General features: G+C 45.2%; 1 protein-coding gene across 4 annotated transcripts in view; it reads left to right on the forward strand.

The window, feature by feature from the left end:
• Nucleotides 1-17,054, forward strand: part of PPM1G (protein phosphatase, Mg2+/Mn2+ dependent 1G) — a 168,353-nt gene that overhangs the window by 87,467 nt on the left and 63,832 nt on the right. For all 4 annotated transcript variants that reach the window (XM_033936167.1, XM_033936169.1, XM_033936171.1 and 1 more), the window contains exons 6-8: nt 5,240-5,356; nt 5,520-5,754; nt 10,711-10,840. In XM_033936167.1, coding sequence (XP_033792058.1) covers nt 5,240-5,356; nt 5,520-5,754; nt 10,711-10,840 — 482 coding nt within the window. The remainder of the gene's footprint in view (nt 1-5,239; nt 5,357-5,519; nt 5,755-10,710; nt 10,841-17,054) is intronic.

The following is a 17,054-nucleotide window of genomic DNA, read 5'->3' on the forward strand; positions in this document are numbered from 1 at the left end:
TTCCTCCCCCCCTCCCCGTCTCTTCAGTCTGCATCTCCCATAGTCCAGCATCTGCCTCCTGTCTTACCCCTTTGGCCTCTGTGTCTCTGTCTTTCTTCTGCTTACAACACCCCGCCCTATCCAATGTCCAGCATTTGTTCTCCTTTATTCCAGGTGTTTCTCTGCCTCTCTCTCTCTCTCCCTTCCTGTCTGGTACAGAATCTTTCCACCTCTCTGCAATCTCTCTCTCTTCCCTCTATACACCCCCAAGTCCAACATCTGTCCCCCCTCTCTTTTGCCTCCCCTTTGTTTCTGGTTTTTCTCTCTCTCTATCTTCCTTCTGCTAACATTTTGAGTCCTCCCACCTTTGATCCAGGTCTTTCTGTCTCTCTCACTCTCTTTGTCTTCCCCCTCCCCAGGGCCTAGAATCTCTCTCTCCTTGGTTCAGAGTGTTTCTCCTCTCTAGTCCAGCATCCTCTCTAGTCTTCCCCCTCCCTTTTGATTCAAGTCTGCTTTCCTGCCACTCCTCAAGGTCCTTTTCTGTCCCCACCCTCGGTGTCCAGAGCCAGGGTCTCTATGAGTTTTCCATTTGGTAGCTTTTGACTGATTTGCTCAGCATATTGGGGAGTGCTATACTCACAATCACAGTAGTCTCTCTTGTAGACCAATAAATGCAAAAGGGTTAATTACTTGCCCCAATCCCATTTCACAATGTATCAGGTAGAATTGTGCTTTTTTGTCAAATCCAGTTTAATGGTGGGAAGATGAATATTCCCTACATATCCATCTTCCTGGTGCATTTCCCGTTCTCTTCTTTGGGATTCATAACTGTTAACGCAGAAGCTAATTGTGCCCTCCAGAATGCTGAATCCTAATATACTGCTGAAAACTTGAAAATCTGTTTTGTTGGGCTTCTGTTTAAGGTAAACCTGCCTGATATAACTTTGATATTGTAGCCTGCCGCCCACAGGGGCCCTCGCGATGGGTGGGGCCTTACTTCCGCTGCTTACCCGCCCCTTCTCCTTCACCTGACGGTGCATAGTGTTGATGTTGCAGCCTGTCGCCCACCGTGGCCCTCGCGACAGGCAGGGCCTTACCTCCGCTGCTTACCCTCCCCTTTTCCTTCACCTGACGGTGCATAGTGTTTCAGGCTGTGCGTCAACCCTCTTTCCCGCCCCTACTTCACCTTGAGCAGGGAGGGGTAATTTGCATAGCATTCGAGGCCGCGCGCCACAAATGCTATGCAAATTACTCCTCCTTGCTTATGGTGAAGGAGTAGAAGCGGGGAAGAAGGTTGGTGTGTGGCCTGGAACGCTATGCAAATTACCCCTCCCTGCTCACGTTGAAGGAGTAGGGGCAGGAAAGAGGATTGGCGTGCAAATAATGCTTGAGCAGCTTCAACTTGAAGTAATGCCACTTATTTTACCTCATTGGAATGACTACGAGACAGCATTATATTTTCCAAACAGACAATATTTTTATTGTTAGTATAAAGACATTAGCAGAAGAAATATTATATTGTCAGTTCAGAATATGCAATGGAGAGTAGAACTTACACTGATTGCCGAACAGGGGGCTAGCACATCCCCGCTGGCATACGCAAGTGCATCTCTCTGGTTTTACCTGTGATGCATGGATTTTTATATAGAGAAATTTTTTCTTTGTTCCAAAAAGCACATCCCCGAACTCTGGTCATGTACCTCCCTATTGGTACAAAAATGTGTACCTAACTATTCCCCCCCCAGTCCACGCCTCTCTCACTCCCCCCCAGGAGGGGGGCCTGAGCAGAAACAGAGGGCACTTCGTGAACTTTCTTCCTCAATGTCTGGAATCCTTATCACCTTGCAGATGCTGATTTGTGGTTTTACAACACTGTACATCTTCAGGATGGCGGCCTTGTAGACAATCTTATACAGGAAGTTGAAACAAAGTTGCAAGGGTGACATTCCAGCCCTAGCCGTGCCTGTGTTTTAAAAGTTCTTTCTTGGTTCCAGGCCCCCACGTCTCTACTCCCTCTTCTTCCATCAGGGGTTGTTTATTGTGGGTGGTTTATGGCTTTCCAGGGTGCCTTGCATATGTCATACAACACTGATAACAACTCAGCACAAATGAACAATGGCCACAGAACCTTGGAGAAGTATCCTCCCAGCAGGGAACGGAGACAGGAACTTTGTAGCAAAGGGCAGCAGGGTTAGCATTTCAAAGAATACATATGTTCACAGATAGCAAGGTACAGGCCATTCTATCTGGTTAGCTTGTAAAGGAAGGCTGTTTTTAGGCTGTGGGAAAATATGCATTAAAGGGTCTGTAATGTCCAGCATACACAAGTTAGTCCATTATGTCCAGGTTATCCATCTCAAACTGAAGTGTGTTCTATAGAGTTACTTATATAAGTGATTCTAAGTTTAGCAGGATATAACACAAATTTAAGATTTGTTTTCACTAGTCATATACTCACAAGAGTAAATTCTTTACGTACACTTCCAGAATCTTTATTGGAATAATCCTGAAAACAAAGGATCTTTTACTCCCAATATAGAAACATTATGGCAGGTAAAAGCCAAATGGGCTATCTAGTCTGCCCATCCACAGCATCCACTATTCCCTCATTCTCCCTAAGAGATTCCACATGCCTGTCCCACACTTTCTTGAATTCAGTCACAGTCTTTGTCTTCACCACAGTCTTTGTCTTCACCACACATCTACCACCCTTTCTGTAAAAAAGTATTTCCTTAGATTACTCCACTACCGGGAGACTATGCCACGCGCATCTACCACTCTTTTGGTAAAAAAGTATTTCCTTAGATTACTCCACCACTACCGGGGGACTATACCACACACATCTACCACCCTTTCGGTAAAAAAGTATTTCCTTAGATTACTCCTGAACCTATCACCTCCTAACCTTATTCTATGCCCTCTCACTCTGGAGTGCTCTTTCAATTGAAAGAGACTTGCCTTATGCGTATTTATGCCACATAGGTATTTAAATGTCTCTATCATATCTCCTCTGTTTTGGCTTTCCTCCAAAGTATACATATTGAGATCTTTAAGTCTGTCCCCATATGCCTTGTGACATAGACCATCAACAATTTTAGTAGCCTTTCTCTGACTCTATCCTGTTTATCTTTTTGAAGGTGCAGTCTCCAGAACTGCACACAATATTCTGAATGAAGTCTCACTAGAGTCTTACACAGGAGCATCAATACCTCCTTTTTCCTACTGGCCATTCCTCTCTTCCTATGCACACAAGCATTCTTCTAGCTTTTGCTATCGCCTTTTCAACCTGTTTGGCCACCTTAAGATCATCACATACTATGTACCAATGTATGTCCTCTACAGTGCACAGAGAATTTCTTCTTTATGAGCATAGTTGAGATGAAAAATAACCACTTGGTCTCTATTTAACCTCTCTCTGTGGCCCCAAGTCTAGGAGCTCGTTCAATATGGATAGGCCTCACATTACTCTGGATCCTTAAACATTAGAGAAGCCATGCTTTCAATAAACCAACTTGACCTCGAGGATTAATTTGGGGAGACCAACTAACTGTAAATTGTTCCTTTGATGTCTAGTTTCAATATTATCTGTTTTCTCCTCCAGAGTTTCTATTTGTACCTTCAATTGCTTGTTTTCCTGCATCACACACTCCACATGCGGTTTGCTACCTCATGAAGATTCTGGCTTATTCCTTCCATACTGTCATCCATGCCGTTTAGCTTCTCCAAAATTTGTTGAAAGTTGGCCACAGAGGGATGTATCCACTATCGCTGTAACCTCTGCCACTATCTCTGTCATCTATGCCAAGCTGCTCCTGCCGTGGGAGATGGAGAGCTGGCCGAATCTATTATCTTGGCCTCTCTTACCCATGTGCACTCCTTGTCTTTCCATAGCATTTTAAAAAGACATCCCACTGCACAGTTCCCTTTGGCACGCTTCCATCTTTGGTTGCTGAGCGTGGCCCCATTTAACTTTCTGACATAGCTTCTTCTTTGGAAATAGATCGTGGATCTACTTGGTTCCATTCTTGGCTATAGAGCAAGGCTCTGCTGACCTGTTTGGCATAGTTCCATTCTTAGAGATAGACCATGGCTCAATTTGCCTGTTTGCCACAACTCCATCTTCAGATGTAGAGCACAGCTCTCTGCTTGACTGCTTTGCTCAGGGCCGTCTTTGGTGTTTAGGGTGAATCCAATTGCCTGTTTGCCACAGCTCTATCTTCGGATGTAGACCATGGTTCTGCTTGTGTTATTGGTGCAGCGGTCCATTTGCTTGCTTAGTGCAACACAGTCTTTGGTGTCTAGGGCAGCTCCACTCATCTGTTTGTGATGGCTTTATCTTCAGATGTACACCATGGCTTTTCTTGCATGATTGGTGAATGTGCAGGACAGCTTGACTTACTTATTTCTAGAATAGTAAAGGTATCTTTCTCAACTAGAACCTTCAAATCTCCAAGAAAGAGTCTTCTGAATGGATGAATTTGGAGAGAATAGGAATGGAGCTGAGTGGTCTACTCCAGTGATTCCCAACCCTGTCCTGGAGGAACACCAGGCCAATCGGGTTTTCAGGCTAGCCCTAATGAATATGCATGAGAGAGATTTGCATATGATGGAAGTGATAGGCATGCAAATTTGCTTCATGCATATTTATTAGGGCTAGCCTGAAAACCCAATTGGCCTGGTGTTCCTCCAGGACAGGGTTGGGACCCACTGGTCTACTCAACTTCTCAGAGTCATGTCATCACTTGACTTCCCTTCATTTAAATTTAAAACATCATCCATAACTTGCCTTTTTTGATAACTATTAAAAATGACTGGATATCACTCTAAATCTTTTGGTTTCTAAAGTTTGCAAAGTCCCAAATACACGATTCATCAATTAACAACATAAATAGAATAATTACAAATCTCCGAGTTAAAAGAGAATAAATAACCAGCACTGTATGACAGTTTCAAGCCAATATATAATATATACTGTATATGTATCTATCTATATCTATATATAGTCTAATTAATTTTACTCTAAGTACTTATATTTATATTGCAGAAGAAAAACAATTTAAGAAAATGTTAAAATGTTCACTGTAAAAAATAATTCTGCTCTGAATAATACAGTATGGCATTCAGGAGGATCTCAGTCTTACACAATCTTTATTTTAGTTACTAACAGTCTAGAATTTTACATGCTGTAAACTTGATTTGTGGACTAGCTGCTGTTGAATGAAGAATACATTTAATCACTGGGCATAATTTTCTTTGGTAGGAATACAGTGAGGAAGATGATTATAGCAGTGAAGAGATAGATAATGAAGAGGAGGATAGCGGAGAAGCTGAAGAAGATGAAGAAATGATGTTGCCAGGGATGGAAGGGAAGGAAGAGGTATGCTTTTTTCACCTATTTTAAGGTAACCTAGGGTGCAGTAGGTAGAGCATCATGCATTATATTTCACTAGCTTTAGTATAATTATCATTGCTACCAATTCTGCTGTTAAATCCATCTCTGCATATGTTATTTTTGAAACCCTTTTCTCTTTCAATTTCAGCCTGGGTCTGATAGTGGAACAACTGCTGTGGTGGCACTTATCCGTGGTAAACAGTTAATCGTGGCCAATGCTGGGGACTCGCGCTGTGTAGTGTCAGAGGGTGGAAAGGCCCTTGATATGTCCTATGACCACAAGCCTGAAGATGAGCTAGAGCTGGCTAGGATCAAAAATGCAGGAGGAAAGGTCACCATGGATGGCCGAGTGAATGGAGGTCTCAACCTTTCCAGAGCCATTGGTATGTAAAAATAGAGCAAAATGTCACCACCAAACATTGTAGTTACAAACTGCCTATCATTCAGGTGTTTCTCATGGCCAAGATTTGTTGGCTTATAGTTGTAGACCTTGGTATGATATTGGAAAATGGTGAAGCCCTTCATTATATTAAGGGGTTTTCCATTTTCCCCCCTTTTTTTAGGGATCATTATGTGAAATTATGCTCTACCTATGGAAAGATCAGTGGATTATTGGTGGCATTTAATTGGAGTTCTTAATCAAATAGTTTGATGTTATATTACTTGAGCATGTAATATGAAGATCAATAAACCAAATAAAGATGATATCAGTATCCTGCTTGTCCATGGATAAACAGTTCTTACAGATAGGTAACTTCATGCAGTATTGGCCACATATTGGCGAAGGAGTAGGAAAAAATCTTTCCAGCTAGAAAAGTTCTGGAAGTCTTTTGAGACTAACTGTGCATTTGTGCCATTTCCTGCCTTTTGATAGCTCCTCAGTCTGAGTTTTCACTGAGCTAGTATGACCTGCTGTCATGTACTTTTGCATAAACTTTAAGTTTACATTCTTTCATATTTTGTTGCATACAAAACTCTTTCCCGTTAGCATTCTAAGTTAACTTTCAAGGAATTTTTGCATGATCATGCTATGCCTTCTTTTTCTGACAGATGGGTGACCCAATTGAGACCTTTTTTCACAGCAGAGTTGTTTTGATGTTACTACACTTATATTTTTCTGTGGCACGTCCCAAAAGAAAGTTCCAGCAGCTTTAAAAGGTGTGGTTGATGTGACAAAAATATAACAAGTGAATGCTCAGAACTGGTGCTTGGTGTATCGGGGCATGATTACAAAACCACTTAGTATTATCTGTAGCTACAGATGACAAAGAAGAGAGGTTCATAGCTTTGATTCATCAGTCTAGTCTGTCTACATTGAAGGTGTCAGTCTTGAAGGGGTTGATTTTGAAGGGTCCAGAGCCTGTACAGGACATAAGGAGTGCATTAATCATAAAAACATAACCGTTTAGAAGAGGATGTGATATCACTGATGTGGTAGGATGGGGGAGAGTGAAAGTCCATCAGGACTGTGGTGCTATTGTAATGAAGCACCCTTAATTGTGTTGCAATCCCCTTGATTTTGGCATCCTCCCTTAACTAGAAATAATAATGACCACAAGGCAAAAATTGGAGTCTTACCAGTGCAAAAAATACTCACTGTACAAAGTATACTCACCAGGGTGAATATAGAGAATGCGCATAGCCCTTCATGTAGGTCCAAGATGGCAGTGGCCTCTGAAATTGTGAACTGTATGGGACCAGTGGAGGAAGGAGTAGAAGATAATGTTATCAAGCAGCAAAAGTCATCAAGAAGCTTAATGGATATGATGGATATAAAAATGGACATTCTATCAGGTTTGATATTAAGCAGGCAGTACAACTCTGCATCTGTATTGAAAAATACTCCTGTCTCCATCCCTTACAATTACCTTCCGCACACAGCACAGAACTTCTTCTGTTAATCTTAACCACCAAAATCAAACAAACCTTAAGTGTAGGACATCAAGCAGTCCTACTCTTATCTGATATATCAGCTGCCTTTGATTCTGTCAATCACCACCTCCTCTTAACCAAACTAAATGAAATAGGCATTGAGGACACTGTACTAAACTGGCTCAGAGACCTCTTATAGAATAGGGACACTGTACTAAACTGGCTCAGAGACCTCTTATAGAATAGGAATTACCTTATCTGCAAAGATGGAGTACTTTCCAGAAGCTGGCAATCATTCTGTGGCACTCTCCAAGGATCTCTTCTCCCCAATACTTTTTAACCATTTCAAGAGTTCCCTGGGCCACATCAGCTTCAACAACAATGAATGTCTCCTGTCTTATGCAGGTGACACCAATCAAATGCAACTCTACTGACACCTCTTAGAGTATATGTGATAGCATTTACAAAATATATACTTGCACTACATTCAAACTCAAACTAAATACAACATAAACCAAAGTACCATGGTTTCACAGTGCCTTTCAAACACCCCCCACAACCATCATACTATACTCAGGAACCACTCTAGACATCGAAAAAACCTCAAAAATATTCAGTCATATTCGACTCCACCTTATCCTATGAATCCCAAATCTCCAACCTATGGAAAAAAGATTCTACAACATGAGACTGTTAAGACTGATCAGACCATTCTTCCATGATCACCATTTTGCCATACTAAAACAAATGCTGGTGCTGTCAAAATTAGACTATTGTAACTCTCTCTATGCTGGAATTAACACTTCTCTCATCCACAAGCTATAATTGATACAAAACACAGCAATAAGACTAATATTCAAACTAAAAAAAATTTGATTCCATTTTGCCTTACTTCAACAGGCTACACTGACTACTTATCAATGCATGTATTAGCTTCAAAATATTATGTATAATGTTTCATGTCCTATATACGAACTCTGCAGAACCTCTTATAAATCTTTTTCATCAACTCTTGGTCAACATCAACTAGAAGCTTCAAGTCACCTTTTCACCTATTTTTCACAAAGACCTAGGACAAATTTGTTTGACAGACCTCTATATGTGAATTCTTTCCCTTACCAAATGTTTAAGGAAACCTGTGAAATCTTTCGTTTGGCAGGAAAGTCAGTTGGTCAGAAAATTGAATTTTGGCAAGAAAGTCAATTAGTCTCTCTTTTTAATCCATAAAATGGCTAAAACATCAGTTTCTACCTGACAAGACGCAGCGAGACCCACAAACATGCAACAAGCACAATACCAGCTGCGTAAACCCTGAGAGAACGTGTAACCCAGCTTCACGGGGAGAACATCTTTAAACCAATCAGAGACTTGTCCATTCTATAGAAAGAAAAAAAAGAGACCAACTGATTTTCACAACAAAATTCTAATTTCTGACTAACTGACTTGCCCACCAAAATTCGAATTCATGGACTGCCCTGTTCCCAATCAAGCTAGTGAACCCACTATTTACAAAGACAAGCTGCAGACCTCACAGCATACCTTGAAGAAAGCTACAGCATGGTGGCTGAAGCATTGGTTTCTACCTCACAAGACTCAGCGAGACCCAGAAACCTGCAACAAGCACAATGCCAGCTGTGGAAACCTTGAGAGAATGAGTACAGTACTGTATGTCTGTTTTCACTATACCTGATGATCTCACTTCTTCCTGTCTTCAATATATATATCACATACTGTTCTGTCTAATCTCGTTTACTGTTGCATTACCTAAACATCCTGTGTAACTTCTAAATTGTAAGCTGCCTTGAACCTAGATAGACATACAGCGACCCAGAAATTGTATAGATTAGATGTAAAACAGGAGATGTAGGAGCTGACTCACCACCAAGATGATTTGGAAACCAGAGTAGATGAGGTGGCAGAGGAACTGATCAACACTCAATTGGCCATCCCATTGCAAAAGGGATGTGAGTTTTGACTATTGGGTTACTCTTTTTCACCCGCGAGGATTGCAGAATGCATCATCTACATTTTTCAACTCTACCTCCTCGTATCATTGAGTATTGCCTTAGCAAGTTGAGAAGGGGTCTTTTTTTTTTTTTGCTCTGCAAGTGATTTATTATTTTAGGATTTTAATCCAAAGTATGAGGCTTTTGGTGCTCCAGAGGTTCCAATAATTTCTAGGACATCTCTTCCTAAAAGAAGATACAATCTCTGGATCGGGGGGGAGGGGTTTCAGTGATACAATAGACTGGAACCAACACAGTAGAAAAGTGTCTATTCTATATCAGGTGAGGATCTGTCTGTGTTCTGCATGTGCTACTGACATAAAGGATTCTACTAGTCTTTAGTGTCTGTGTGGGAATCTGTAACAGTCCAGTTTGTTCTAGGTTCCCGGTAGTAGATATTTGTGCTCTATGGCCCAATATAATATATCTTTTCATAGGTGAGTTAGGTCTGTCACGGTTTGGTAAGTTTGCTATATAGGTTTTGAATGTGTATTTGCAAAATAACACAAAACCCTATAAAGTATCTGGCATTTTTGAAAGCAGGCTTTGAGACACTGTCACCCAAAATAGTGTAAAAATACTCAGAACTAGTAATCTCCACATCCCTGTATAGAGTCATCACTTTTTTTTTTAGTTCAAATTTTTTTTAATTGATTTTAGTATATAAAAGTACAATAAATGAATGTTAACATGGCAAGAGCCATGCATGCTGCATCAATACAAAGAGTCACAAAATATTATCTACATCAGTATTATTCAACCTTTTTACACCCATGGACCGGCGGAAATAAAATAATTATTTTGTGGACTGGCAAACTACTAAGACTGAAATTAAAAAAAACATTTACGCCCCGTCTCTGCGAGCTCGGTCCCCACAAACCATCTGATCCCATCCTCACAAGCCTCAGTTGTGATTTTTATATTGAATGTATTTTATTAAAGTATAAAAAGAAACAATATTCTGCACAATTGTCATTTTATAAATACAAATATACAGAGCAAGGACTAACAAACCCCCTTGTCTCCCTTCAAAGACCTACTAAATATTTTTCTGTTTCACTCAATATTTACATCACTTTGTCCTGCAAACTTTTATTTATAAACTAATACTTACAATATGTCAGTATCAAATGTAAAAAAAGAACTTATGTCAATGAACATATGAAGCAGTTATTAAATAGATGCTTCATATATATCTTCAAAGATAATATGCTGTTTTTTTCTCAAATGTTTAAGTTTGACACTATTTTAATTTTCGTTATGATTGAAATTCAAAGTTATATCAAATCAGGGCATGGTCCCTTTTTTGTGCATAAGCAGCTAACATGTTTGTAGTGAACTTTTGGGTAAATATCTGATTTTTTTTTCCCTGACTAGGTGTTGTAATTCCAGGTTTGAGAAGAACTTGAAATTGTGATGCTTATTGGTTCTATGTGCTGAATTGTTTTCATCTGTCCCTAGGTGATCATTTCTACAAACGAAATAAGAACCTGCCACCTGAGGAGCAAATGATCTCTGCACTGCCAGATATTAAGGTCTTAACCCTGAATGAAGAGCATGACTTCATGGTCATCGCTTGTGATGGCATTTGGTAAGGATATCATGTGGCAGAGTGGGGTTCGGGGAGTAAGTCCTCTCTCCTTTTCGAACAGCTGAATCCAGCCTAAGGTTGAGAGTTATTGACTCAGTAGGGCCATTCTCTCAGCTCTTTGCACCATAGTGCAATTAAAATTCAGGCCTCTGTTATATTAGAACTAGCTGATTACCCGGCGTTGCCCGGATATTTATTTATCCCAATTTTCTGGTATCAGTAGACTTGTATTCAGTGATTACACCTGGTAAAACGGGAAGTATTTAATTGTTTATTTTGTGGACATCTTCATTTTTAGCACCAAGAATGGCCCTCTGTATGAGGCTGAACTTGGACTTAAACATCATTGGGAGTGTTAGTATTACCGTATATACTCAAATATAAGTCAAGACCCCCATTTTCCCCCCAAAAGGAGGAAAAATGGTTGACTCGAATATAAGTCGGGGACTTAATATTCAAGTGTCATGCCCTGCCAGGATCTGCACTCCGTCACACCCCCTCCCTGCCAAGTTCTGCAACATAGCCCCCTTCCCTGCACTCAGTCCCATTCCCTACCAGGCTGTGAACCAAGCCCCCTTCCCTGCCAGGCTCTGAACATTGTCCCACTTTCCTTCCCTGTACCCTCTTCCCCCTAAAAAGAGCCAACCTCAGCAGTGATGTCACAATGGCTTGATTGTCCCATACTCCCCTCTGCCCTCTAACCCAGCCAGCAGATTACTGGTAACCATTCCCCTTAACTTAAACCGCCTAGTGGTAGACCAGGACAGAAGGGATCCTGCCCGTCCGACACTAACAATTACCACCCTTTCTTGCGTACCTGTTTGTTCCCTGGTGGTCCAGCGTGTATCCCGTGCTTAAATCCTTCAGAAGATTGTAAAGGTAAGTAACTAGCGGCGCACCCCGGCTGGCACACAGGAGTGAGCTTTTCTGCTCCCGGCTGGCCCTGCACTGCTCCTCAATAGGCTGCCGAGAGAATCGCGAATCCTGCGAGAACTTGTGGCAGCCTATCAAGGAGCGGTGCAGGGCCGGCTGGGAGCACAAAAAGCTCGCTCCTGCCGCTGGCTACTTACCATTACAATCTTCTGTAGAATTTCAGTGGGGGATACACGCTTGGCCACCAGGGAACAAACAGGTACGCGAGGGAGGGTGGTAATTGTTAGTGTCGGCCGGGGCAAGGGATGGGAGGGATCCCTCCTGTCCCAACCTAAGGCAGGCCTGCAGGAAGTCCAAGAGGGTTTCAGGTGGTCATTGGGATGACCCAAATATAAACCGGGACTCCCATTTTTAGGCCAGTTTTTTGGCCCAAAAATCCCGGTTTATTGTTGAGTATATACAGTAATCTCAGGGAGCCCGAAAACTGAATTATACACTAATATAATGTTTTTGATTATTTTTATATGTCACCCCTTTCACCCCCACAGTATTTTTTCCCAGATAGTAAGTCATATGTATACCAAATTTGGTTGAAATCTGTCCATGTGTTTCAGAGTTATGCTGGAACATACATACATACACCCACAGAGATACATCCGATTTTTTATATATATATATAGATAGATAGATAGATAGATAATAGCATATTAAATTTTGAAGATTTTTCTCCATCGACAAGCAGGATTGAATCAGTCACAAGAGTTGGTAATATACCAGGATGCACAACTTTTCCAGAACTCTGAGAAATATTGGAAAGCCATCAGCTTTTTCCATTTGCTTCCAGTAGAACATCTATTGAGTGCTTGAAGCTGATCTTCTTACTCTTTCTAAACCTGTATTGTGAGTGCCTGTTTCCAGCTGCAGTTTTGCTTGCACCAGGTTCCATGGATGGGGTATACCAAAAGGAGGATATATCTTTGAGTTAGTTTTGTATAATTTTATAGTTGTGTTTGGAGTTAGAATGTGCTGTTGGTAATTGTGTTGAGATAATTATGGAAGAAAAAGGAACGATTTGAGAAGATAGGTACGGGGGAGAGATTAAGTTCCAGAAGGAAGGCTAAGGTAGGAAACTGCAACCTTCGGGATATATATAACTGAAGACAGTAGGTCTGAGTTTCATGGGGAGGTTTAAAAGTGAGTTGTAGGTGGTACTAGTCCAGACATGGGCAACTCCGATCCTTGAGGGTCGGAATCCAATCGGGTTTTCAGGATTTCCCCAATGAATATGCATGAGATCTATGTAACATTCTATTAGAAAGAAAAGTAGTGATGTTGTGGATACACTTTGTGGCAGAAAAATGGTTAAGGATAGAATATATTTTTATCCCAGGACAAGCAGGCATGATATTCTCACATGTGGGTGACGTCATCTACGGAGCCCCGATGCGGAAGCATTTTCAAGCAAACTTGATTGAAGATTTAAGTTTGCTCTGCTGCTCCACGCATGCGTGCCTTCCTGCTCCACTAGGGGGTGCATCCCCTCGTGGTCTCCAGTTCAAAATTTTCCGCGAGCCTAGAAGCCGTGTTTTTCAGGCTCTGCCCCAACTGCCTTCTAGCACCGCGATTTTTTCTTGTTTTTTCACGATTAAGTCGCTGTGCGCGAATTCTTTACCTTTTTACTTGATTCCTGCTTCGTTTTCGACGACCCGGAGGCTTCCGGGTCCCCGTGGCCGCGTGGCTAATCGAGCCGCGGCTACTTTCGATTTAATGTCCCGGCCTTTGACCGGCTTTAAAAAGTGCACCCGGTGCGAGTGGCTTCTTTCTCTCACAGATCCGCATCGCCGGTGCATCCTCTGTCTGGGGGCGGCTCATCCAACCGACTCCTGCCCCCAGTGCGCTAATTTCCAAAACCGGGCCCTCCGCCGAAGAAAAGCCCGCATGGCGGACCTCTTCACCCCGGACCAACCCTCCACCTCGGCCTCGAGGTCGGCCCCGGCCTCGGCCCCGGCCTTGACCTCGGCCCCGGATACCTCGGCATCGCCTCGAGACTCGACCCCGAAGTCCTCGGGACAACAGAAAGCCTCGGCTCCGGGTAAGTCCCCTCTTCCCTCTTCAGGTTCTGTAACAGCGAAGAAGCCAGCCTCGAGGACAACGGCGACGCATGGCGGAAGCCCCATGCTTACAGCCCCGTCTAAGCCCTCCAAGCCTTCGGGCCGTGCCTCCACCACACGGGAATACTCTAATACGAGGTCGCCCCCGGTGGAGCGCACCGAGGCAGTGGACATGCCTTCGATGCTGTCCGTGCCCGTCTTCCAGGACCTACTCCGAGCGATGATCACGTCGGAGCTGTCCACTGCAATGGCCCAGTTTCAATCGGCCTCGACCTCGAATGTGCCAGACCAGCCTGAGCCTCACACCGAACAACCTCGAGGAAAGGTGCGCAATCCTCGCCGCATCCCCGGACTCCTCGCCGAGATGCCCAAGACGTTCCCCCTCCGCAGACCGCCGAGGGGCAAAACGTCGGGCTAGAACGACAGAAACCTCGAACCGCCGTACCTCCAAGAGGGCACGAGGTTCACCAACTCTACGAGGCCGTTCTCCCACACCTCGTACGGGACCACTAAGGGTGGCTGAGTTATCACTCTCCAACCCGCGAATCCTCCGAACTCCCCCTCGGACGTATTCTCCGAGGGAGTCCGGATCGAGGTCACCAATCCGACATCGATCGGTACCCCTAACCCCGGCATCGTCTCCGAGGGGCTCCTCGAGACGCCGAAGATCGACAACCCCGGAACACTCTCACAGTGCTTCCCCAGTCTCGGAGCATGGATCAGAGCATGAACCTCGATACTCGAGGGAAGCCTCCTTATCCTTCTCCACCCAACGAAGGTCTCGTTCCCCGACCCCGCACGGGGCCCCGGGGACATCTCGCCCATCCTTCACTCGCTTTGTCCAAGACATGGGGCACGCATTGGACTTAGACTTCCAGTCAGACTCCAGATACTCTAAGGAGTACCTGGCAGAGCTGGATATGCCATCACTGCCCAGAGAGTCCCTTCGCTTACCACCTAACCCGGTACTCCAACAGGCCTTCTTCAGGAACCTGGAGACCCCCTACATGGTCACGGCCGTACCCTCCAAAATGGAGGCCAAGTACCGCACAGTACCTTACCCGGGATTCGAGCAACCACAGCTCTCCCACCAATCGCTGCTAGTGGAATCCTCCTTGAAAAAGGCTCACCCGTCCCGGGTCTCAGCAGCGGTCCCCCCAGGCCGAGAAGGCCGAACCCTGGACAAGTTCGGCAGGAGACTATACCAAAACGCAATGATGGCCTCTAGGGTGCAAAGCTACACTTTCACCTTCACATCATACCTCAAACACCTCATTGGACTATTGAGAGCCTTTGAGACTGACCTACCGGCCTCCCGGCAGGGAACGTTCGGCCTGCTTTTAGAGTCCCTCTCCAACCTGCGCCTTCATCTATTCCACGCGGCCTACGATGGCTTCGAACTCTCCTCCAGAGAAGCAGCCTTCGCTATCGCCATGCGCCGACTAGCTTGGCTGCGCCTGGTCGACATGGACCCCAACTTACAGGACCGGTTGGCTAACCTCCCCTGCGTGGGAAAGGAATTGTTCGATGACACTATCGAGGCGGCGACAAAACGCCTCTCCGAACATGAACGCTCGTTTGCCTCCCTTGTCCGGCAAAAGCCCAAACCGCCAGCGTCCAGGCCATACAGGGCCCCTCCGCGCCACTACCCACAAAAGTCCACCCCTGCTTTCTCGCGGCCCCCACCCAGACGTCCGCAAGCCCACCACAGGGCCATGCCCAAGTCTCAACCGCCCGCGACCACCAAACCATCCCTGTCCTTTTGACGGGACACGCGGAAGGGGGCGGGCCCCCTCCGCCATAGTCCCAAGCCGCCTTCCCATCGGGGGTCGACTCAAAGCCTTTTACCCTCGCTGAGAACAACTCACGTCGGACGCATGGGTCCTTGGCGTGATCTCATCAGGGTACTCTCTCAACTTTCGGGCCATCCCCCCGGACAATCCCCCAACGAATTGCCCTCCCAACCGGACTCAGCTACCCCTACTCCTCTCTGAAGCTCAAGACCTGCTTCGCCTGAGAGCAGTGGAGAAGGTCCCCCCCGACCAACGGGGGAAGGGCTTCTACTCCCGTTACTTCCTGGTACCGAAAAAAACGGGAGACCTACGCCCAATACTAGACTTGAGACGCCTCAACAAATTCCTGGTACGGGAAAAGTTTCGGATGCTCTCACTACCAACACTCTACCCCCTGATCGACGAGGGCGACTGGCTCTGCTCCCTCGATCTCAAGGAGGCGTACACACATGTCCCAGTGCACCCCACTCACCGCAAGTTTTTGCGTTTCCAAGTAGGGGACTGGCACCTACAATACCGAGTCCTCCCCTTCGGACTAGCATCATCACCTCGGGTCTTCACCAAGTGCCTCGTGGTGGTAGCAGCAACCTTACGTTCCCAGGGCCTCCAGGTATTCCCCTACCTGGACGACTGGCTAATCAAAGCCCCGTCCAAGGAAGGGGTTATCTCAGCGACCCAACAGACTATTACCTACCTACAAAGTCTGGGGTTCGAAATAAACTTCCCAAAATCTCAACTACGCCCCTCGCAGTCCCTACAGTTCATCGGGGCCACGCTGGACACGGTTCGCCTCCGTTCCTTCCTCCCCCCTCCGCGCTTGGAGGCGTTAGTAAGTCTGAGCCGAAGGATCTCTCTGCTGACCTCAGTATCAGCTCGACAGATGATGACCCTCCTGGGCCACATGGCCTCCACCGTCCATGTCACACCCTTCGCCCGCCTCCATCTGAGAATCCCCCAATGGACCCTGGCGTCTCAATGGCGTCAAGACCGGGACCCGATCGACCACTCCGTGACAGTGACTCCTTCATTGCAACGATCGCTCCGCTGGTGGGCCGACTCTTCAAATCTTTCCAAAGGTTTGCTCTTCCTCACCCCACCCCACAGCAAGGTACTCACCACGGACTCGTCGGAGTACGCTTGGGGAGCCCATCTGGATGGCCTACGCACCCAAGGAATGTGGTCAGCACAAGACCGTCGCTGCCACATCAACGTGCTAGAACTTCGGGCCATCTACCTCGCAGCTGTAGCCTTCCAACATCTGCTCCGCGACCGAGTGGTTCTCATCCGAACCGACAACCAGGTAGCGATGTACTACGTAAACAAACAAGGGGGCACAGGGTCTTGGCCCCTTTGTCGGGAAGCCCTGCGCCTCTGGAAATGGGCAATCTCCAACAACACCTTCCTTCGGGCGGTGTACATACAAGGAGAACAAAACTG

Source organism: Geotrypetes seraphini, chromosome 3 (assembly GCF_902459505.1).
Source record: "Geotrypetes seraphini chromosome 3, aGeoSer1.1, whole genome shotgun sequence".
Taxonomy (NCBI): Eukaryota; Metazoa; Chordata; class Amphibia; order Gymnophiona; family Dermophiidae; genus Geotrypetes; species Geotrypetes seraphini.